At 38.5% G+C, this 17,267-nt stretch overlaps 1 protein-coding gene across 2 annotated transcripts in view; it reads right to left on the bottom strand.

The window, feature by feature from the left end:
* LOC309835492 (uncharacterized protein) overlaps positions 1–17,267 on the bottom strand; it is a 125,773-nt gene that overhangs the window by 88,502 nt on the left and 20,004 nt on the right. For both annotated transcript variants that reach the window (XM_082674987.1, XM_082674986.1), the window contains exon 5: positions 8,112–8,445. In XM_082674987.1, the coding sequence (XP_082531113.1) occupies positions 8,137–8,445 (309 nt within the window). In that variant the 3' untranslated portion in view covers positions 8,112–8,136. The remainder of the gene's footprint in view (positions 1–8,111; positions 8,446–17,267) is intronic.

Genomic DNA, 17,267 nt, shown 5'->3' on the forward strand with positions numbered 1-17,267 from the left:
ACATTACTGGTCTATTGGAACCGACCTTTTTGGAGCTGTGTATTGAGAGAAATAGAAAGAGAGAAGGTTTAGAAGAATATAGATAAAAATGTCATATTTATAGATTGTTTTGTTTATGTATTTCATTGGAAACACAGGAAAATCAATAAACTATTAAATCTAAGAAAAGAGCTCAACATAGGGGCTGGAAAAAAATTAATACACCAAAATCAATTGTGTTCCTCCATAGCATCAATATCTAGATACAATACAAGATGAATTTACCACAGTAACAAAACCTATAGAGAGTATGGGGTTTCACCTAATAAATTATGCAGAAAATCTTCATAATGAAAACTTTATTAGAGGACACATGAGTAAAAGAAATTTATATCACAGGTATGGATGAGATGACTTACTATAATAATATAAATGTCCTTATATTAATCTATAAAATTAAATGCAACTGTAATAAAAGGCCAAGCTCTTTTTTTTTTTTTTTTGAGGGACAGCATAAAAAAGTGATTCTAAAATGTATCGGGGGGACTTCCCTGGTGGCGCAGTGGTTGAGAATCCGCCTGCCAATGGAGGGAACATGGGTTCAATCCCTGGTCCAGGAAGATCCCACATGCCACGAGCAACTAAGCTGGTGCACCACAACTGCTGAGCCTGCACTCTAGAGCCCACGAGCCACAACTACTGAAGCCCACGAGCCTGCAGCCTGTGCTCTGCAACAAGGGAAGACACTGCAATGACAAGCCTGTGCACCACAACAAAGAGTAGCCTCCTGCCCCACCCCTCGCTGCAACTAGACAAAGCTCACACGCAGCAATGAAGACCCAATGCAGCCAAAAAAAAGAAAAAAAGAAAAAAAAAGAGCAGATTGCTCTATCTCCTATAAAAAAATTAAAATAAAATAAAGTAAAATAAAATGTATCTGGAAGAATAAAGTTCTCCATACAGCTAAGGTAGTTTTGAAAAATAAGCTCAAAATGGAGAATGTGCCCTACACATTAAGATATATTGGGAAGTCATGATAGATAAGAACTGTGTGATGCCCTTGGAAGAAACAGCAAACAAGAAAACAAATCAAACAGGTGGCCTAGAAATAGAGCTATATACAGATAGAAAGTTGGCACATGAAAGAGATGGAATCATAGTCCAATGGAGGAAGTTGAATTACAGCTTTTGGGGAAACAGTCTCATTTTAAAAAGAGAGATGAGACTGGATCTTAACCTAGTGGTATCACTTATGTTGTACCCAGTCCTATATAGCTCACCTAATCTTCACAAAAAATTCCACAAGGCATAAACTATTATCCTCATTTTACAGGTGGAAAAACTGAAGTATGAGAGATAAAATGACTAGCCTAAGAAGTACATGGTGGAGCTGGAACTTAAACCCCACAGAAATCATTCTATTAACCATTATGTTATATAATTCCACCTAATGTACAAAACTAAAATACAATAGTTTTAATATTTAAATGTGAAAAATAAAATCTAGAGAGAATAAAAGAAATTGCAAGGTAATATATTTGTGATTTCACGGTAAGAGATGAAATAGATCTTTGAAAAATAAAGAAGCATACATTGTATGACGCAAAAGTGATGAATTTAACTATATTAAAATTATAAATTTATTAATATAAAAAATCTGATTTAAAAGAATAGGCAGAAAAGCTGAATAGACATTTTTCCAAAGAAAACATACAGATGGCCAACAGGCACATGAAAAGATGCTCAACATCACTAGCCATCAGGGAAATGCAAATCAAAACCACAATGAGAGATCACCTCACACATGTCAGAATGGCTATCATAAAAAAGAACAAAACTAACAAGCCTTGGCGAGGATGTGGAGAAAAGGGAACCCTGGTACACTGTTGGTGGGAATGTTAACTGATGTAGCCACTAGAGGGGTGGGATAGGGAGGGTGGAAGGGAGACACAAGAGGAAGAAGATATGGGGACATATGTATATGTATAGCTGACTCACTTTGTTATAAAGCAGATACTAACACACCATTGTAAAGCAACTATACTCCAATAAAGATGTTAATAAAAACAAAAACAAAACAGAATAACCATATAATCCAGTAATTCCACTCCTGGGTATATATCTGAAGAAAACAGAAACACTGATTTGAAAAGATGCATGCACCCACATCCAGTGTTTATAACAGCATTGTTTACAATAGCCAAGATATGGAAGCAACCTAAGTGTCCATCAACAGATGAATGAACAAAGAATACGTGCCATATGTACACAATGGAACACTGCTCAGCCATAAAAAATGATTAAATTGTGCCATTTACAACAACATAGATGGACCTGGAGGGTATTATGCTTAGTGAAATAAGTCAAAGACAAATACTGTAATGATATCACTTATAAGTAGAATCTAAAAAATAAGACGAATGAATACAACAAAACAGAAAGAGATTCACAGATATAGAAAACAATTTAGTGGTTACCAGTGGGGAGAGGGAAGCGAGAGGGGCAAGATACAGACTGGGAATTAGGAAGTGCAGACAACTATGTATAAAATAAATGAGATACAAGGATATATTGTAGGGCATGGGGAATATAGCCAATATTTTATAATAACTTTCAATGGAGCATAATCTATAAAAATATTGAATCACCATGTTGTACACCTGAAATTAACATAATATTGTAAATCAATTATACTTTAATAAAAAATTAGAATTTTATGTACAATAAAGGATACCAAAGTCAGACTGAAAAACAGTTGATGGGTAGAAGACATATACATTATCTAAAACCCAACAAAACTCAACATCTGAATACAAAAACTTCTACATCTCTAAAGACACACAATACTCAATAGAAAAATGAGCGAAGGTCATGATAGGCAATTCATAGAATGGAAAACATGAATAGCAAGAAAGTATATGAAGACCTAACTTTTCTAGAATCAGAGCAATGCAGAATTAAAACACCTTACTTCATATGAATCCACACATGCCAAATTTCCAGAAGTTAAAATGCAAATTATGCTGTGGAGCAACTACGCCTGCGCACCACAACTACTGAGCCTGCGCTCTAGAGCCTGGGAGCCACAGCTACTGAGCCCGCGTGCCTAGAGCCTGTGCTCCGCAACAAGAGAAGCCACTGCAATGAGAAGCCTGCGCACCGCAACGAAGAGTAGACCCCGCTCGCTGCAACTAGAGAGAGCCTGAGGGTAGCAACGAAGACCCAATGCAGCCAAAAATAAATAAATTGATTAATTTTTAAAAGTGCAGATTAACAGCATGTGGTGACAAAGGATATGGCAAGAGAGAAATTGCAAGTATTGCTGGTGAGGGGAAAATGGTACAGCTATTCTGGGGAGGAATCTGTGAAATAAGGCATATGACTTCTACCTCAGCCATTCCACGGCTGCACTGTTGCTCTGCACTGTTACTCAAGGGGACATGTGGAAAGAGTGTATTAATGCTTTATGGTGGACATAAAGTGTTGAAAATAGCCTAAGTATGTATCACCAGGGTAATGGATAAGCAAAACATGGTATTAACATATGGTGGAATATTAGACAGTGGCCAGAAGCAATAATTTCTATGGAGCAACACAGACAAATTTTAAAACAATAATTTTGTGTAGAAAAAATAAAAGAATAGGATGTGATTTTTAGTCGATACTACTTTTGCAAAAATTAGGAAATACAAAACAATTCGGTATTTCAAATAGATACACATGTTTAAAATAACTATGAAAGGTGAGTTGGGAAATTATTTATTAAATGGCCCAAATGGTGCTATATAGGGGAAAATAAAGGAAATAAATCTGGCAGAGGAACGTCGGGGCCAAAACCAATCTTAAAAGTATTAGAAAATAGAGTGACCATACACACTGATGATAGAGTGACATGAACTGAGGCATATGGTCCCTTTTGAGTAAATGCCTTAAATACAAACTAAAAAAATGTCATAAGATTTACAAGCACTATAAAAATATTTAGCATTATTGTAGTAGATAGTAGAAATATATAACCTTTCAACTTAAATAAAAACAAGACTGATGAAATATCATCTTTGTTCCCATGTCATCCATGCTAAGGAAGAAATAATAAATCAGCTTTTAAGATAGAACTTTTTACATGAGAGATAAAAAAACAAACAAAAAGAAACCCTGTTTATCCCATGAAGGGAGAAAAAAACAATTTGAAAAGTCAGAGTAGAACTCTCTGAGGACAATATTTAACATCAATTTTTGTAAAACAGAATTTTAAGAAGCTGGTTTTGAATTGTTTATAGAGTTTCTAATTAGCATGCTGAGGAAATACAGGGTCCATCTTAATCCAGAAGCAAATAAACAGTTCTGACTCTTAAAATTCTAGGCTCTAGAGTAGGTGCGTGCTGGTGTGCTGGTGTGTATGTGTGTGTGTGTGCACATTTGCTGTGTGTTTTCAATAAACTCAAGAGTACATAAGTGTGTATGTTATTACATTGTAACAATTCTTGAGCAAGTCTATCTGAAGGTCAGTAGCAAACAAGTAGATGCCGCTTGGGTGGCCCCCCAAACTCTCAGGTAATGCGCAGATCTGGCTTGGCAATCATGTTCTGCTTTTAGACATAATGCATTTTTATGTTCTTGTTAGCACTGAAAGACTAACTTGAATATTCTGCAACTGATGAAATGGACAACAGAGCAGTAACCTAGAGTTTACAAGTATTGGGGGCAGTAAAACTTTAGTTCTAGATTTAACTTGGATTTTAGTCCTAATTTAACTTGGATTTTCTACAACGCATTTTCTTCCTATAAACTGGAGGTATATACCACCATAATCCTAAAAAACCTGTGACTTTGGGCTTCAGGGGTCTAAGCCTTCTCTCTAAGTGACTGAAAGGTACAACTGGAAACTGGATATTAGACCTGTCTAAAAATTGTCCTTTTCTGTCCTCATATACAAGGGTTCAGCTTGATTTTTGGATAGCTGTCATTAAAAAAAAAAAAAATGTGCAAAGAGCTAATGCCTTTTGCTACAAGACAAAACCATTTCTCCTGGACATGCAGTAATAGGAGGCAATGCCATGTGTTGGAAGCATGCACATATTTTATGATAGATATTAATCTGGAGGTTAACAGCTAGGTGCTCTGGTTGAAGTAGTTTATTTCAAACATACATATAATGTTAACCCACTTTGTAACAAAGCCTTCAACATTTCATATGCAAATTCATTTTTCTTTCTAGTTTAAGCCCAAGGAAATCCCTATAAGTCTTGTCTCCAAAGAGAAAATATAAAGAATTCATAAGATTAAAGAGTTATCAATTGTATAAAAAACTAGAAATGTACTAACTAGACAAAAATGTAGACGTCTAAGAGAACGTCCAACAAATAGAAAAGTAGAGGACTGCACTGAGATTGCAATCCTGAGAAAAATACATTATTTCTAAATGAAAAAGTAAAAGGAGATAGTATAAATTAAAGCCAGAAGAAAAATTTAAAATCTACAAAAATACGAGTCAATACAAAGTTAAAAACCCATGAATTTTACTATATACCCAAAGGCTTCACAAAAGATCTCATGAATATCACAAATTAAAATAAACAAAAGCCAGAAATATTGTTTTCCCCAAATTGTACTACTACCTGCTTATTGCTTCAGTGGTAAGAAGAAAAATTATCTTCAAATAGTTAAATTATATACCTACTTATATTTTAACTCTTAGGTGGATCTTGTTATATAATATATATGATCTTTAAAGAAAACTTGTTGATTGTTTATTTTGGCATCTCTTAGGAAATTCCTATTTAATTAGATAAATCTCCTTAGATAACTCTTAAATAAAAATAGATGCAAATACAGTATGTTTCATATCATTCATTTGAGACCTCTAAGAGTTGGAAAAGCTCAACCTGGAGAAGAAACTAGTTTTATTGAGGGAAGAAACTACTTTCCAGTTTAGAAGAGGAGGGATTATCCCATTTCTGTAGAGGAAGCAATCAGGAAGATACAAAAAGAATGATCCTTGCCTAGTGCTAAGGCCAGAACTACTGTGAATATTGTACCAGATCTTGTAAAAACAGCCACTGTGCTGGCACTCACAGGCCTGGGTCATGGTGTGTTCAACAATAAAACTTTGTTCCAAAGGATGGAACTCCTTCGGGCCAAAAAGCTTTCACCTGCATTATTCCATTAACCTCACTGTTTTGTTATGGGAAATGTGTTTATTTTTTGAAATGACATTGAAATATAACCTTAAAAGAACACTTTAGGTCTCAACAAGATTCTCTTCTCTTTCAGCCAACACATTACCTTTTAGAAATCAACAGTCTACTTCTTTCTTTAAATCATCACATTTCAAAGCTGTAGCAGCTAATAAATGTTAATATGATTTTTCCAAAACTGCCATCTCCCTAAATTTCTATGCTGTCTTCTTTATCCTGTCTTTTCAAGGTAAAGGTATCTTTCCAGTTTCCTTAGCATTATCAGGATTATGGATTTTGTTCATTGTTAAAGTTTGTTATTTATGGACATAAGTTAATGTAAATGCAAAAATATCTCGTATTATTCACAAGCTGGCTGACTTAAATCACTCGCTCTTAAAACAACTTTACTGCTCTCCAATCTGTTCAAATGCACGGAAATATAAATTCAGGATGATGTGGCTTTTCTGCAATGCTTTCTTTTCAGGCTGCAGTCTACATGACAGCGTTATATTTTATCCTTGCTGCTGTTGTTGTTCAATCTATAAAATCTCTCTTGAAGACCCCCAAAACAGCTTGTAATTTACTTTTACTTTTGGTGACTCACTGTTTTCAAATTGCCATCTCTGACCATATCCCCCTTCCAGGGGAATTTATGCAGACTTTTTTTTTTTTTTCTTCTACATACTGATTTACGCTAACCTGAACAATTTACCACTTCTACATCCATGTAGTAGCTCAAATAAAATGAGTTCCTGTGTTAATCCCACAGTAAACCTCGGTAATTCTCACATCACAGGAGTTGTAAACGTTTGTTAACAGAAAAAGAATGTTTTTCCCAAAATAGCTACATAACTCTTAAGACTACTCAAATTCCTAAATAATCCTTTTTACAAGACTCCCGCCAACTTTATTTTGATACATTACACATGTGGAGCCTATTTTAAAAGGTATTTAACAGTGACTTCATCAAAACAGCTTCCTAGTTGTTCTCATAATGTCTTTTTTCTAAAGTGTTCAAACTGTTTTTAAGCCAACTTGAATAGTGATGAATGTGAGCCGCTATCAAAACGCATAAGCATTCTGCCAAACAGGATGGGCAAAAATGTTCTAGATCTGCTCAATCTGACATTAGAGGTCATGCAACTTGAAAAATGAAATAACTATTTCCAACACTCATTGAGCCCTTCATTTTAAAAATAACTTCAGGGCTATTTCCACACTCTACATTTAATAATACAATTTTTTAAAAAGGATGCTAGGCTCGGTGAAATCAGAAACTGATCTGCCACTTAAAGCTGGTGAGTCTATTCTTAATGGGCCTCTGGTAGATTTGGGATACTGACGGTAGCAGTTTCATTTAAGAACTTCACTAGTAAAAAGAATGACATCCGAAAAGGACTGCTGGGGAAGACAGGGAAGAGAAGACCGGAGTCTCCTGAGAAGAAAAAGAGAAACGATTTAAATAAAGTCGCTAAGGAGGAAGGAGGTGGTGAGAGGCGTAGACAGAAGAGCGAGAAAGAAGATTTAACGAGGAAGTGAAATGGAGCGCAGAGGAAGGCAGAAGCTAATGAGGAAACAAATGGGAAAGGTAGTGTTTTCAAACAGGCATGCACCAGGAAGGGACGAGTTACGGCCTGGAGTAGCCCCAGTGCTTTCAGGTGAAAGCGATGCTCGCAGAGAACAAGGACAAGCAGTTTACTTCCAGGCTTTGGAGCAAACTAAAATTTCCTGCCCCGAGCCTCTCCCAGCCTCGGCCGAGCGCGGAGGCGGCGGCTGGGGAAGGGGCCTAGCCAGGAGCCAGGCCCGGCGTTCCGCTCCTCTGGGCTCCGCGGCCGAGGGAAAGAGGCGAGGATTAAGCGGGGAGAGGTCCCGGCCGCAGCTCGGTGGCACCCCGAAAACGGTCCGGGGCTTCGCGAGCCGTTCCCCCTGCGGCGGGGCGCCCAGCGGCCTTACCTGGGGCGAGGGAGGGAGGCGAGGTCTAGGGCGTCCGCTCGCGCCCGCCGCAGAACCCCTCTGCTGCACTCAGCCCAGGCTTCCAACGGAGGCGCGACCCTGGCTCAGCCGCCGCTTCCCCCTCGGGGTCTTGGCCACCGCCTCCGCAGCCTCCGGGGCTGTTCACACCGTTGGGCCCCGCACGCCGCCGCCGCCTTCTCTCCACCCTAGCGCCGTTGCCGATTCGGCCGCCGCCACCTCCTCCGCCGCAGCCTCGTCTCTCTGGAGCATCTTCGAGCCACCGAACCCTGAGAAAGAGAGACTCCAGCCGCGCCGGCAGGAAACTCCCCCGCAACTGCTAGGGGGACGAATTGGTCAGAACACCGGCGGCTTTTCCGCCATTGAGCAGCAGCCACTCCGCCCCTTCTGCCTATGCAGACTCTTAACCCATAATTGCTTTACTCTTTACCTTTATTTCTGGGTTCTTAAATTAACTCTTACATCAGTGTTCTTCATTACTCAAATTATTTTTTCTTAGGAACTTTTCCTGGAAGTAAGTTCATGCTATTTTTGACAAGAAAACATTTGACTTCTGAAAGAATTCTTACGGAAATGGGTTTATATCCCAAATGCACCACCAAAAATCTTTGTGACCTTGCATAAACGTCCCTTACCATTTCAGGTGCTATCTTTGCTTGACTCCAAAGGGAACTGATTAAAACTATGAGCATCTAGCTGTTATGCACTTTTGTCTCAGTTTGGTCAATGAAACTCTCAAAAATCCATCAGATTTTCATTATTTTTATCATTAGCCTGTTTGTGTAAAATAAGTTACCATTTGTGGAGCCAGTGTTCTCCTTTATTCCGGCATCCAATCATTGTAAATATTTCTCATGGACACATTCTTAGAAGGCCTATGAATAACCTGGCCTCTTACTGATTCTCCCTTTTGGAGTCTTACTAGCCAGACTTCCCCAATAACTTTCAGAGAGAGTTTTCCCCCTTTCCGGGTCTTCTTTTTGACCTCTATACGCCATAGAACTTTCAAAAGTCATCACACCAATACTAATATTACCACATACCCTCCAAAAAGCTCCAAGCTGTTTATGCCTATTCATTAAGTTAATACTTTATCAAAACTTGTCCAATTGAGTAGTTTTAGCACAGATATTTTACACATTTTAGCACAGACATGCTCTGTTTAAGGCTGACAGATCCATTAGGAATTAACTTTCTGGTACATTTTCCCTCTGACATTTTCCTCACAACTGCGTTTCCTCATAACTGAGCCATCAGTTATCGCTTGCCTATAGAAAGGCAGATAAGAGAAAAGAAAGCTAAGTGAGAAAAGATATGTAAATAGACTAGCACAATATTGGACACATAATAAGTATTCAATAAATGATAGCAAGTATTCTTACCCTTATCCTCACATTAGTTTATATGTATTAAAAACTGATTACTGGACTCAACTCTTACTTCCATTTCTCACTAGATCCTCACAGAAACCTTGGAGGAAGCGAGGTTTTATCCCCATTTTACAGGTTGGGAGACTGCAGCCTAGAGGGCTTAAGTACCTTAACTGAAGTCATATAGTCAAGAAATAAGCCTGTATTTGTCACAATCACTTGCCCATGCTTTGACGTGACACCACCACCCATCATTTACCCAGCTTCACCAAGGTACTACTAATTTTTTTACTCTTATTCTCCTCTCTTTGCTTCATACTGCCATTGTCACCAACCCAGTCAAATTCACTTTTAATTTTCCAATGTTAGTGAAGGGAGTAGAAGGTGGAAATTGAGGTTAAAGGAGGAAACTTTAATGTTATTCAAGGATGACTTCATCTTAACTTCCAGCCTTCGTCTACCCATTCTCTGCTCCAGTCACACGCAGAGTATTTGCTATCTCTTCCGTAAGTCTTGACTTTTCTTGTCTTTATGCCACTTTTCTTTTCTCCATTTGCAATGAATCTCCCTTTCCCTTGGTTCTTCACCATTTCTTACTCCATACTCTCCATTAAAATTCAAATCTACCTTTAAAGCCCAACTCAGATACCAGTTCTGTCCTGCAGTCTCCTGGATCTGCCAAGTCAGAACTAACCACTTGCTCCTCCGTGCTCCTGCAATAGCAATGATGTTAGAAGGGCGAGTGATTTTACAGCTCGCTCACCACCTGTGGGAAATATGTCCTATTTGCCCTTCCACATCCTTTCTCCACCCAACTCTATATGGATGGCTTGCATGGCCTATCTTAGTAAGTGTCCTTGCTCTGGCTTCCGTTTGGCTCACCAATGAAGAGTACCAATAGAAGATTGTAGGGAACGAAGGAGGGGAGTGAAGTTAGGGTATTAATTCTTGCCAAATTGCTGGGAGTTGGCTGCATCCCCCAACTAACATATAGTGCTTCTCTGGGGGGCGTCACAGCATCTTTGGGGAGGACTCTCTCTCCAGCAAGGCTTCCTTTCTCTTTCATCTCCTATAAAGTAGCCACGCTTTTACTGAACCCAGGGCACTACACTATCTCTTGATTCTCTACATTGGGCTCAATTTATCCTTATTGATGTACCCCTGATTTCCTGCTGAGACCCTGTCTGATGAACTTTGTAATATGCTCTTCTAAGCTGTTAATTTTACAAACCATATTATTACACTTACTAGAAGAATGTCTTCAGGATGTGTCAGTAAGCTCTGATTGATGATAATGGTAAACAGCTAGAATTTATGGAACATAAAGTATGCTTTGGTTACTCTCGAGTACACTGTGTGCATTATTCTAATTAATTAAAATCACTATTAGCTAAGCAAGGCACACAGATGCTAAGAGGTTCCCAGAAGTAACTTGCTCATGGTCACTCCAGTGTCTCAGTAGTGTTTAGGACTCAGATCTGTCCAAAGCCTAAACCTTAAGTTCTAGGTCTAAGCAGTGGCTCTCAAACTTGAGTATGCATCAGCATCACCAAGAGAGCTTGCTGAAACAGGTAGTGGGCCCCACCCCCAGAGTGTCTGAGTCTGTAGGTCTGGAGCAGGGCCCAAGACTTTCATTTCTAAAAATTCCTACATGCAGCTGATGTGCTGGTCTGGATACCAGACTTTGAGAACCACTAGTCCAGGCATTTTAGGTCCAGAATTTCAGGTGTTAGAATAATTTTCTGGTGATAAATGTCCCAAAAAAAAAAAAAAACAGCACTGCATTTTTCTGTTTGTAAGGAGGTAATAAATTCAATCTTAAAGAGTCAATAATGGGACTAAGTATTTAAGAAAGAAGAGTTATTCTCCAGGAAGATGGGAGGAGATGGACATTCTAAGGACAGGAATGCCCTTTCAGGAAACTTGCAAAGGGAACAGAAAAATAACATAGTAAGATTCTGCTATCCAGTGTTCACAGAACATGAGTGGGATACTCTTGACTGTAAAATGGGAAGCCAACTTTTGCTCACCATGTACATACCTTATTCAGTACAAATGTTTATTAAGAATCTCCAAAAGCTAGACACTAGGCATCAGGGCTACACTGATAGAGCAGATAAAGTGCCTGGCCTCACGGAGCTTGTACTTCAGAGGATGTACATCAGCTAGATAGACTGAATGATGGATACTATATTGGGTTCACACTTCGTCTCAAGAAAAAAATATATCCATAGACGTGATCCAGGAGTCAAATGGCAAAAGACCTAGCCTCAAAGTGAGTGTTAATTTCATTAAATGGTAGGTAAAAATTATTTTATATGCTGAGATAGGCTCTGCTTAAAAGACACACTCTTCCTCCAAACGTATTATACAAGCCAGCTTATAAACCTGTGACTTTTTCTAGGAGAAATGTTGCCTTCTTTCCCAAGAAGGGAGCAGTAGGGGTCGGGGTGGAAATAGTTTCATCATCAGAGGCACAGTCTCACTACTACTGCTCAGCTCCAATTCGCAACCTTCTGAATGGTTTCCAGACTAAATAATTTAGCAAAGTGATGAAGAAAAAATGGCCCATTAATCTTACAATGTGTGTTATAACTTAACTCTGGGTTTAGCATAGGAAAAACATTATTTGCATTGCTTATAAATATGCTTTATGGCTGCATATATTATTCACTCTGAACATTCTAAAATTATTAGCTGGGTTGACATGATGAACTGCACAGGAGTACTTCTAGATGACATCTCAATGTCATCTGTTACTCACATCATATAGGTCTAGGAATCAATATGTATTTTACTCAATATGAGATCTTATTCCAAACACCAAAATATGCCTGTTTTTATTCGATGGTTATCATCATGAAACTACCAGCTAAATATCATTTAGAAAATTCAAAGCAAGTAAATTACTGTATTAACTGTCCAACTATGATTATGACTTTCCTCCACTTATAGCTGAACCTAATATAATGATCTGGTCAGTCTGACTAGGAGGATTTATTCATTAATTTACTCAAATGTTCTGAGGTATATTTTGAAGGACTTAAATTACGGTCTGGTTTGTAGGATCCAACAGTAAGGGTGCAGGTTTATCTCCTACAAGTTCTGTGACCTTGCCCAAGTGACTTAGCATCTCTGAGCCTCACTTTCCTAATCTGTAAAACGGAAACAATAATAGAACCCAAGTTGTAAAGCTGAAGGAAAAAAAGTAATATGGTAATGTATTTTGGCACAAAAGAGCAGTTACGCTGATGGTCATTATTTGTGAATAATGTTGCTAAGATTATTGAAAACCTGTTGTGTGTTAGGTGCTGTTCAAGGACTAGAATTTTAAGACTGTTCTTCACCTTTATCCCAGTTTTACCTGCAAAGTTCTGCCATGCACTGGAAAAACATACTGGTATTTCTAGGGAAGGGGACCACTCAGGTGACATTTTTGTTTCACCATGTAGATAAAGTATACAAAGGTTATAGTGTATCTTTTAAGTCCTTTGGACATCTAGTTACCTTTCACTAGAATGATTCTAGTAGATCCTGATAGATACCTGAGACAAGGTCAGGTCAGTGATGTTGGTACCTTTTCTGGCTTAAGAGCATAGGGCAGAAACACAGGAAGAGAGGTCTTCCTTTTCCACTCCTGTTACTAAGAACCCTCTCGAATAATGACAATCTGAAACAGATCACTACATTGTTGCATGTTGTAGAATCAAAGCAGTGTACAAAGCAAAGAGCACTGGCCTCCATTATACTTGCATTTCACTTGAGATTCACTTTTCTAGACCGTGGAGAAAGCAGATGTTCCAACACTTTCCAGGTACTGGAATATTACAATCTGGCAATCTCCACCACTGCATGTTTGATCACACCATTCCCTGCAAATGGAATGCTGTTCCATCAAGGTCAGATTGACCAGTGCAAATACCTGATTTTATCGTACGGTCAGAACCAAATTAACTTACTGAAATTCTGCCCAGCTCAGGGTCTACCTTCTCTGTGAAACCTCCTGTGAGATCCCAAGTTACAAACAACTCTTATCTTCTTCACAAGACATTGTGTACTATATAAATAGTAATTTACATATAAATATATGTATATGTGTGTGTATTTCTTTGTTACATTAAGTTACAGCTCCTGTGGTTTCTCTTCTTAACTAAACTGGACCCCCTTATCATCACAGTGGCCATGTACATCATTGTATCCTCCAAAAAATCCAGATAATAATATCATGGATTCAGTATATAGTTGTTTAATAGAAAACAATTAACTAACCACTGCAGAATACTAGTGTCTCTCAAGGTGTGTTCAGTGGATCATAAATCCTATGAGACAGTCCATGAAGGAAAAGATTTCAAATAAATTTGGGATCTGTTGTCCACTACATCTCCTTATCAGAGACTCATAATTCACAAGACTCGTAAAAAGCTCTGTAGCAAAGAAACTGTTGACTTAGTTTGACCCAGTATTTCTCTTACAAGAGTATCAGTTCTGGAGGTCAAGGACATTTTCCACCTCTACTACAACATCTCTACTGCCTAGTAGAGTGCCTGGCACTTAGTAGACACCTAATAAATATTTGAATAAGTTTCAACATACATTCCCCTTTTAAGCTATGGAAGAAAAACATAGTATATAGTATATTTTGATTTACTTGGGAAGAATAATAATATGAATAGATAAATTTACACAAATCATTTTAAAGTATATATATTTGATAATACTTTTTTCCACAAATCTACACAATGGCACATTTAGTGGTGATAGTAAACAAACTACATTTGCTTCTGAAAACTTGCTAAGAAGGATGGCTACTAAAAACTACAACTTGAACCCAGAACAATTGATTTAGTTCATTGGTCCCCACTCCTTAGCAGTTTTAATATAGAAGAAAATAGACGCATATATTTCTTTTCTGCCATAATATGACATCATATAAGGAATGCTATTTTATTAGCTAGAAATAAGATTTGCTTTTGTTATTTTAGTACATTTGATCACATAAGAATAATTCTAGATTTTTCCCCCTCCTGTGAATCTCATAGCATCCCCATCTAAAATAGACTTTGGAGATTTAGATCAAATGTCATATCAATTGTCCTAGACTGCTTACTATGTGCTTTCACTATAGATTTTAATGTCAATAGAGAAAGGAGAAGGAAAAGTCAGAGGGAAATGAAACAGGTGTATGCAACACCCCTCTCTACTACCGACATTTCTCAGAATTCTGGGGGAAGTTGCATCTATAAGTGGAAAGTTTTTCACCATGGAACTCACGGTGGTTGAACTTCTCATGAAGAATTTTTTTCTTCACTACTGAAGAAAAATATGTTTGATTTTACCATAACTGAAAAGTTCTCCCATTTCTACTTCTGAGGTTTGCCCTCAAGACTACTGTTTACCTAATGGAAGTGACTCCTATGCATGGAGGAAAAAGTGCACCATTTGAAGGAAAAGCTAAAGGAGTGATATATTCAGGTAGCTCCTCATTCCACCAATGAAAACGTACACACAGATTTTCCACTTTACACCTCATTTTCCACCTTATTTTCATGATTTTGAAATGAATATGTAGGGTCTGATGAGTTTGTCAATAGTCTATAATTATTAGTGTTATTAAAATAGGATACAAATTATAAGCCATATGTAAAAATGCTGTGTGAATAAACTGCTATACCCCAAATAATACAAATGAGTGAATGGCAGTAAATGCTAAGAGGGATTAACAACATAAAGGATATTAAAAAAATGATGACCATATTTCATATTTATGTGTCTTTTTCTCTCTCAGTTTTTTTTTTGTTGTTGTTTTGTTTTTTGTTTTTTTTTGGTACGCGGGCCTCTCACTGTTGCGGTCTCTTCCGTTGCGGAGCACAGGCTCCGGACGCGCAGGCTCAGCGGCCATGGCTCACGGGCCCAGCCGCTCCGCGGCATGTGGGATCTTCCCGGACCGGGGCACGAACCCGCGTCCCCTGCATCGGCAGGCAGAACACTCAACCACTGCGCCACCAGGGAAGCCTTTCTCCCTCACTCTTACTCAACTCCTAAATAACTAAGAGAATGTGCTCACAAATGGTAAGCATGTTTTGGATGTTCGATGTGTGTTTGTGGGAAAGAACAAAAAAAAAACTGCCTCAGGTCAAATATCATACAAGAGATGAATGAGATTAGAGATGGGATTGGGATTTGTGTTAGTTACTCAATAGCTAACCAATCACAGATATGACAGTGTAGTGCAATATGCAAATATACTTTTAAACAACTTCTCTTAAGTTATCTACTGTCTGTAAAGACAATCACACTCAACTGCTCTGCACTTAACCCCAGAGCTTCTGAGTTAGAATCTCTTAGAAATAGGTACACGTTTCATTGCTTTGGCAACATTTACATGGCTCTGCATCAGGCAATACAACAGCTAAGATCACACCCTGGGAATTCAGGAAAGGCTAGTGTCCAGTTCTGGTCGTTCTACCACCCAACTGTGATCTAGGGTAAATTTCTGATTATAAAAAAACAAAAAAAAAAAACCCTGAAGATGCTGAAACAGTATTTCCTACTTCACAGGGTCGTTCTGGGGATAAAAGGTCATTAGGATAAAGTGCCTCTCACCCAGGAAACACTGATAAATGCTACTGATGCTACCATCATCAATCATCATCATGACCGATCACGAACATATTGCCACATGGAAATTCAACATTTCCTGGGCCATTCACAACTCTCCTTTAAAGGACTCATATTCTATGTGGGGTCTTAACACCTTCAAATAACAGAAAATACAAGTCTTTACGCCTTTTTTTCTGTAGCTAATTTTGGCATCTTTCACCTCTGTCCACTTAACTGTTGGTTTAGCACATTCTTGTCACACAAAGAAGTTACTTCCCAAAGAGAGGAACAATGTGTCAAGTGACAAAGACATTGAGTGAAGTCTTTCACATCCTAGATTGCCCACAGTACAGCTCAGCTGGTCTCTGGGTTGGAAGGCCTGGGTCTACTTTGCTCGTCTGTTACAGGGGAAGGGACATAGTCCTTAGCATGTGCTCTGTGAAACAGAGGCAGCTGCGGGTAGAATTATAACACAAGCAGAACTGGCTTCAATTCTTCCTTCTTAGGTCTTTTTCTTCTTGTTCAGCTGTTCAAGGAACTTGCCTGCCCTCTGTCCCTGCCAGGACGATGTTACATCTGCCTGGATAAATAGGTCACCATTGTATATCAGGAAAGGTCTTATTTGTAATCATCAGGAACCAGATACGGCTAATTTGAGCAGAAAAGGAAACTTTTGGAAGTTTATGGTTAGGCCTCAGTAACTAGAAGCAGACGAAACAACCGAAAGCCAAGGCTATGCTATTGCAATTATAGGATCAGGCCAAAGTGATGTTATAAGTCCTAGCTGGCCTTGCTACCAAGCAGCAACAGGAAACAGGAGGTTGACCCAGCACTGCTGGCCTTGCTTCTTTACATCATTTATTTGTAATTCAAAATCCAAGAGAGGGGTGCAGTTGGCCAACCCGAGGTCGCCCGACTGTTTTCCATCTGTAAGGGAGACTGAGCATGTGAGTAAACAGTGTACCTGACATGTTCAGCTTGTATAATGAGAGGAAGGCTCTGTTTCTCACCAAGACCCACAAAGTGGAAAATTCCCCAAAGAGAAAGGAATTTCAGATCAGATGCTTGAAAAGTTAAAAACAACAACAACAAACAAATGCAGATGTGGAATTAAAGACATGGAGTAATTAAGAACCTATATGTGGAGTGATTCAGACCTGAGTTCACA

This window comes from Grampus griseus (genome assembly GCF_964374135.1).
Source record: "Grampus griseus genome assembly, chromosome: 17".
NCBI classification, from domain to species: domain Eukaryota; kingdom Metazoa; phylum Chordata; class Mammalia; order Artiodactyla; family Delphinidae; genus Grampus; species Grampus griseus.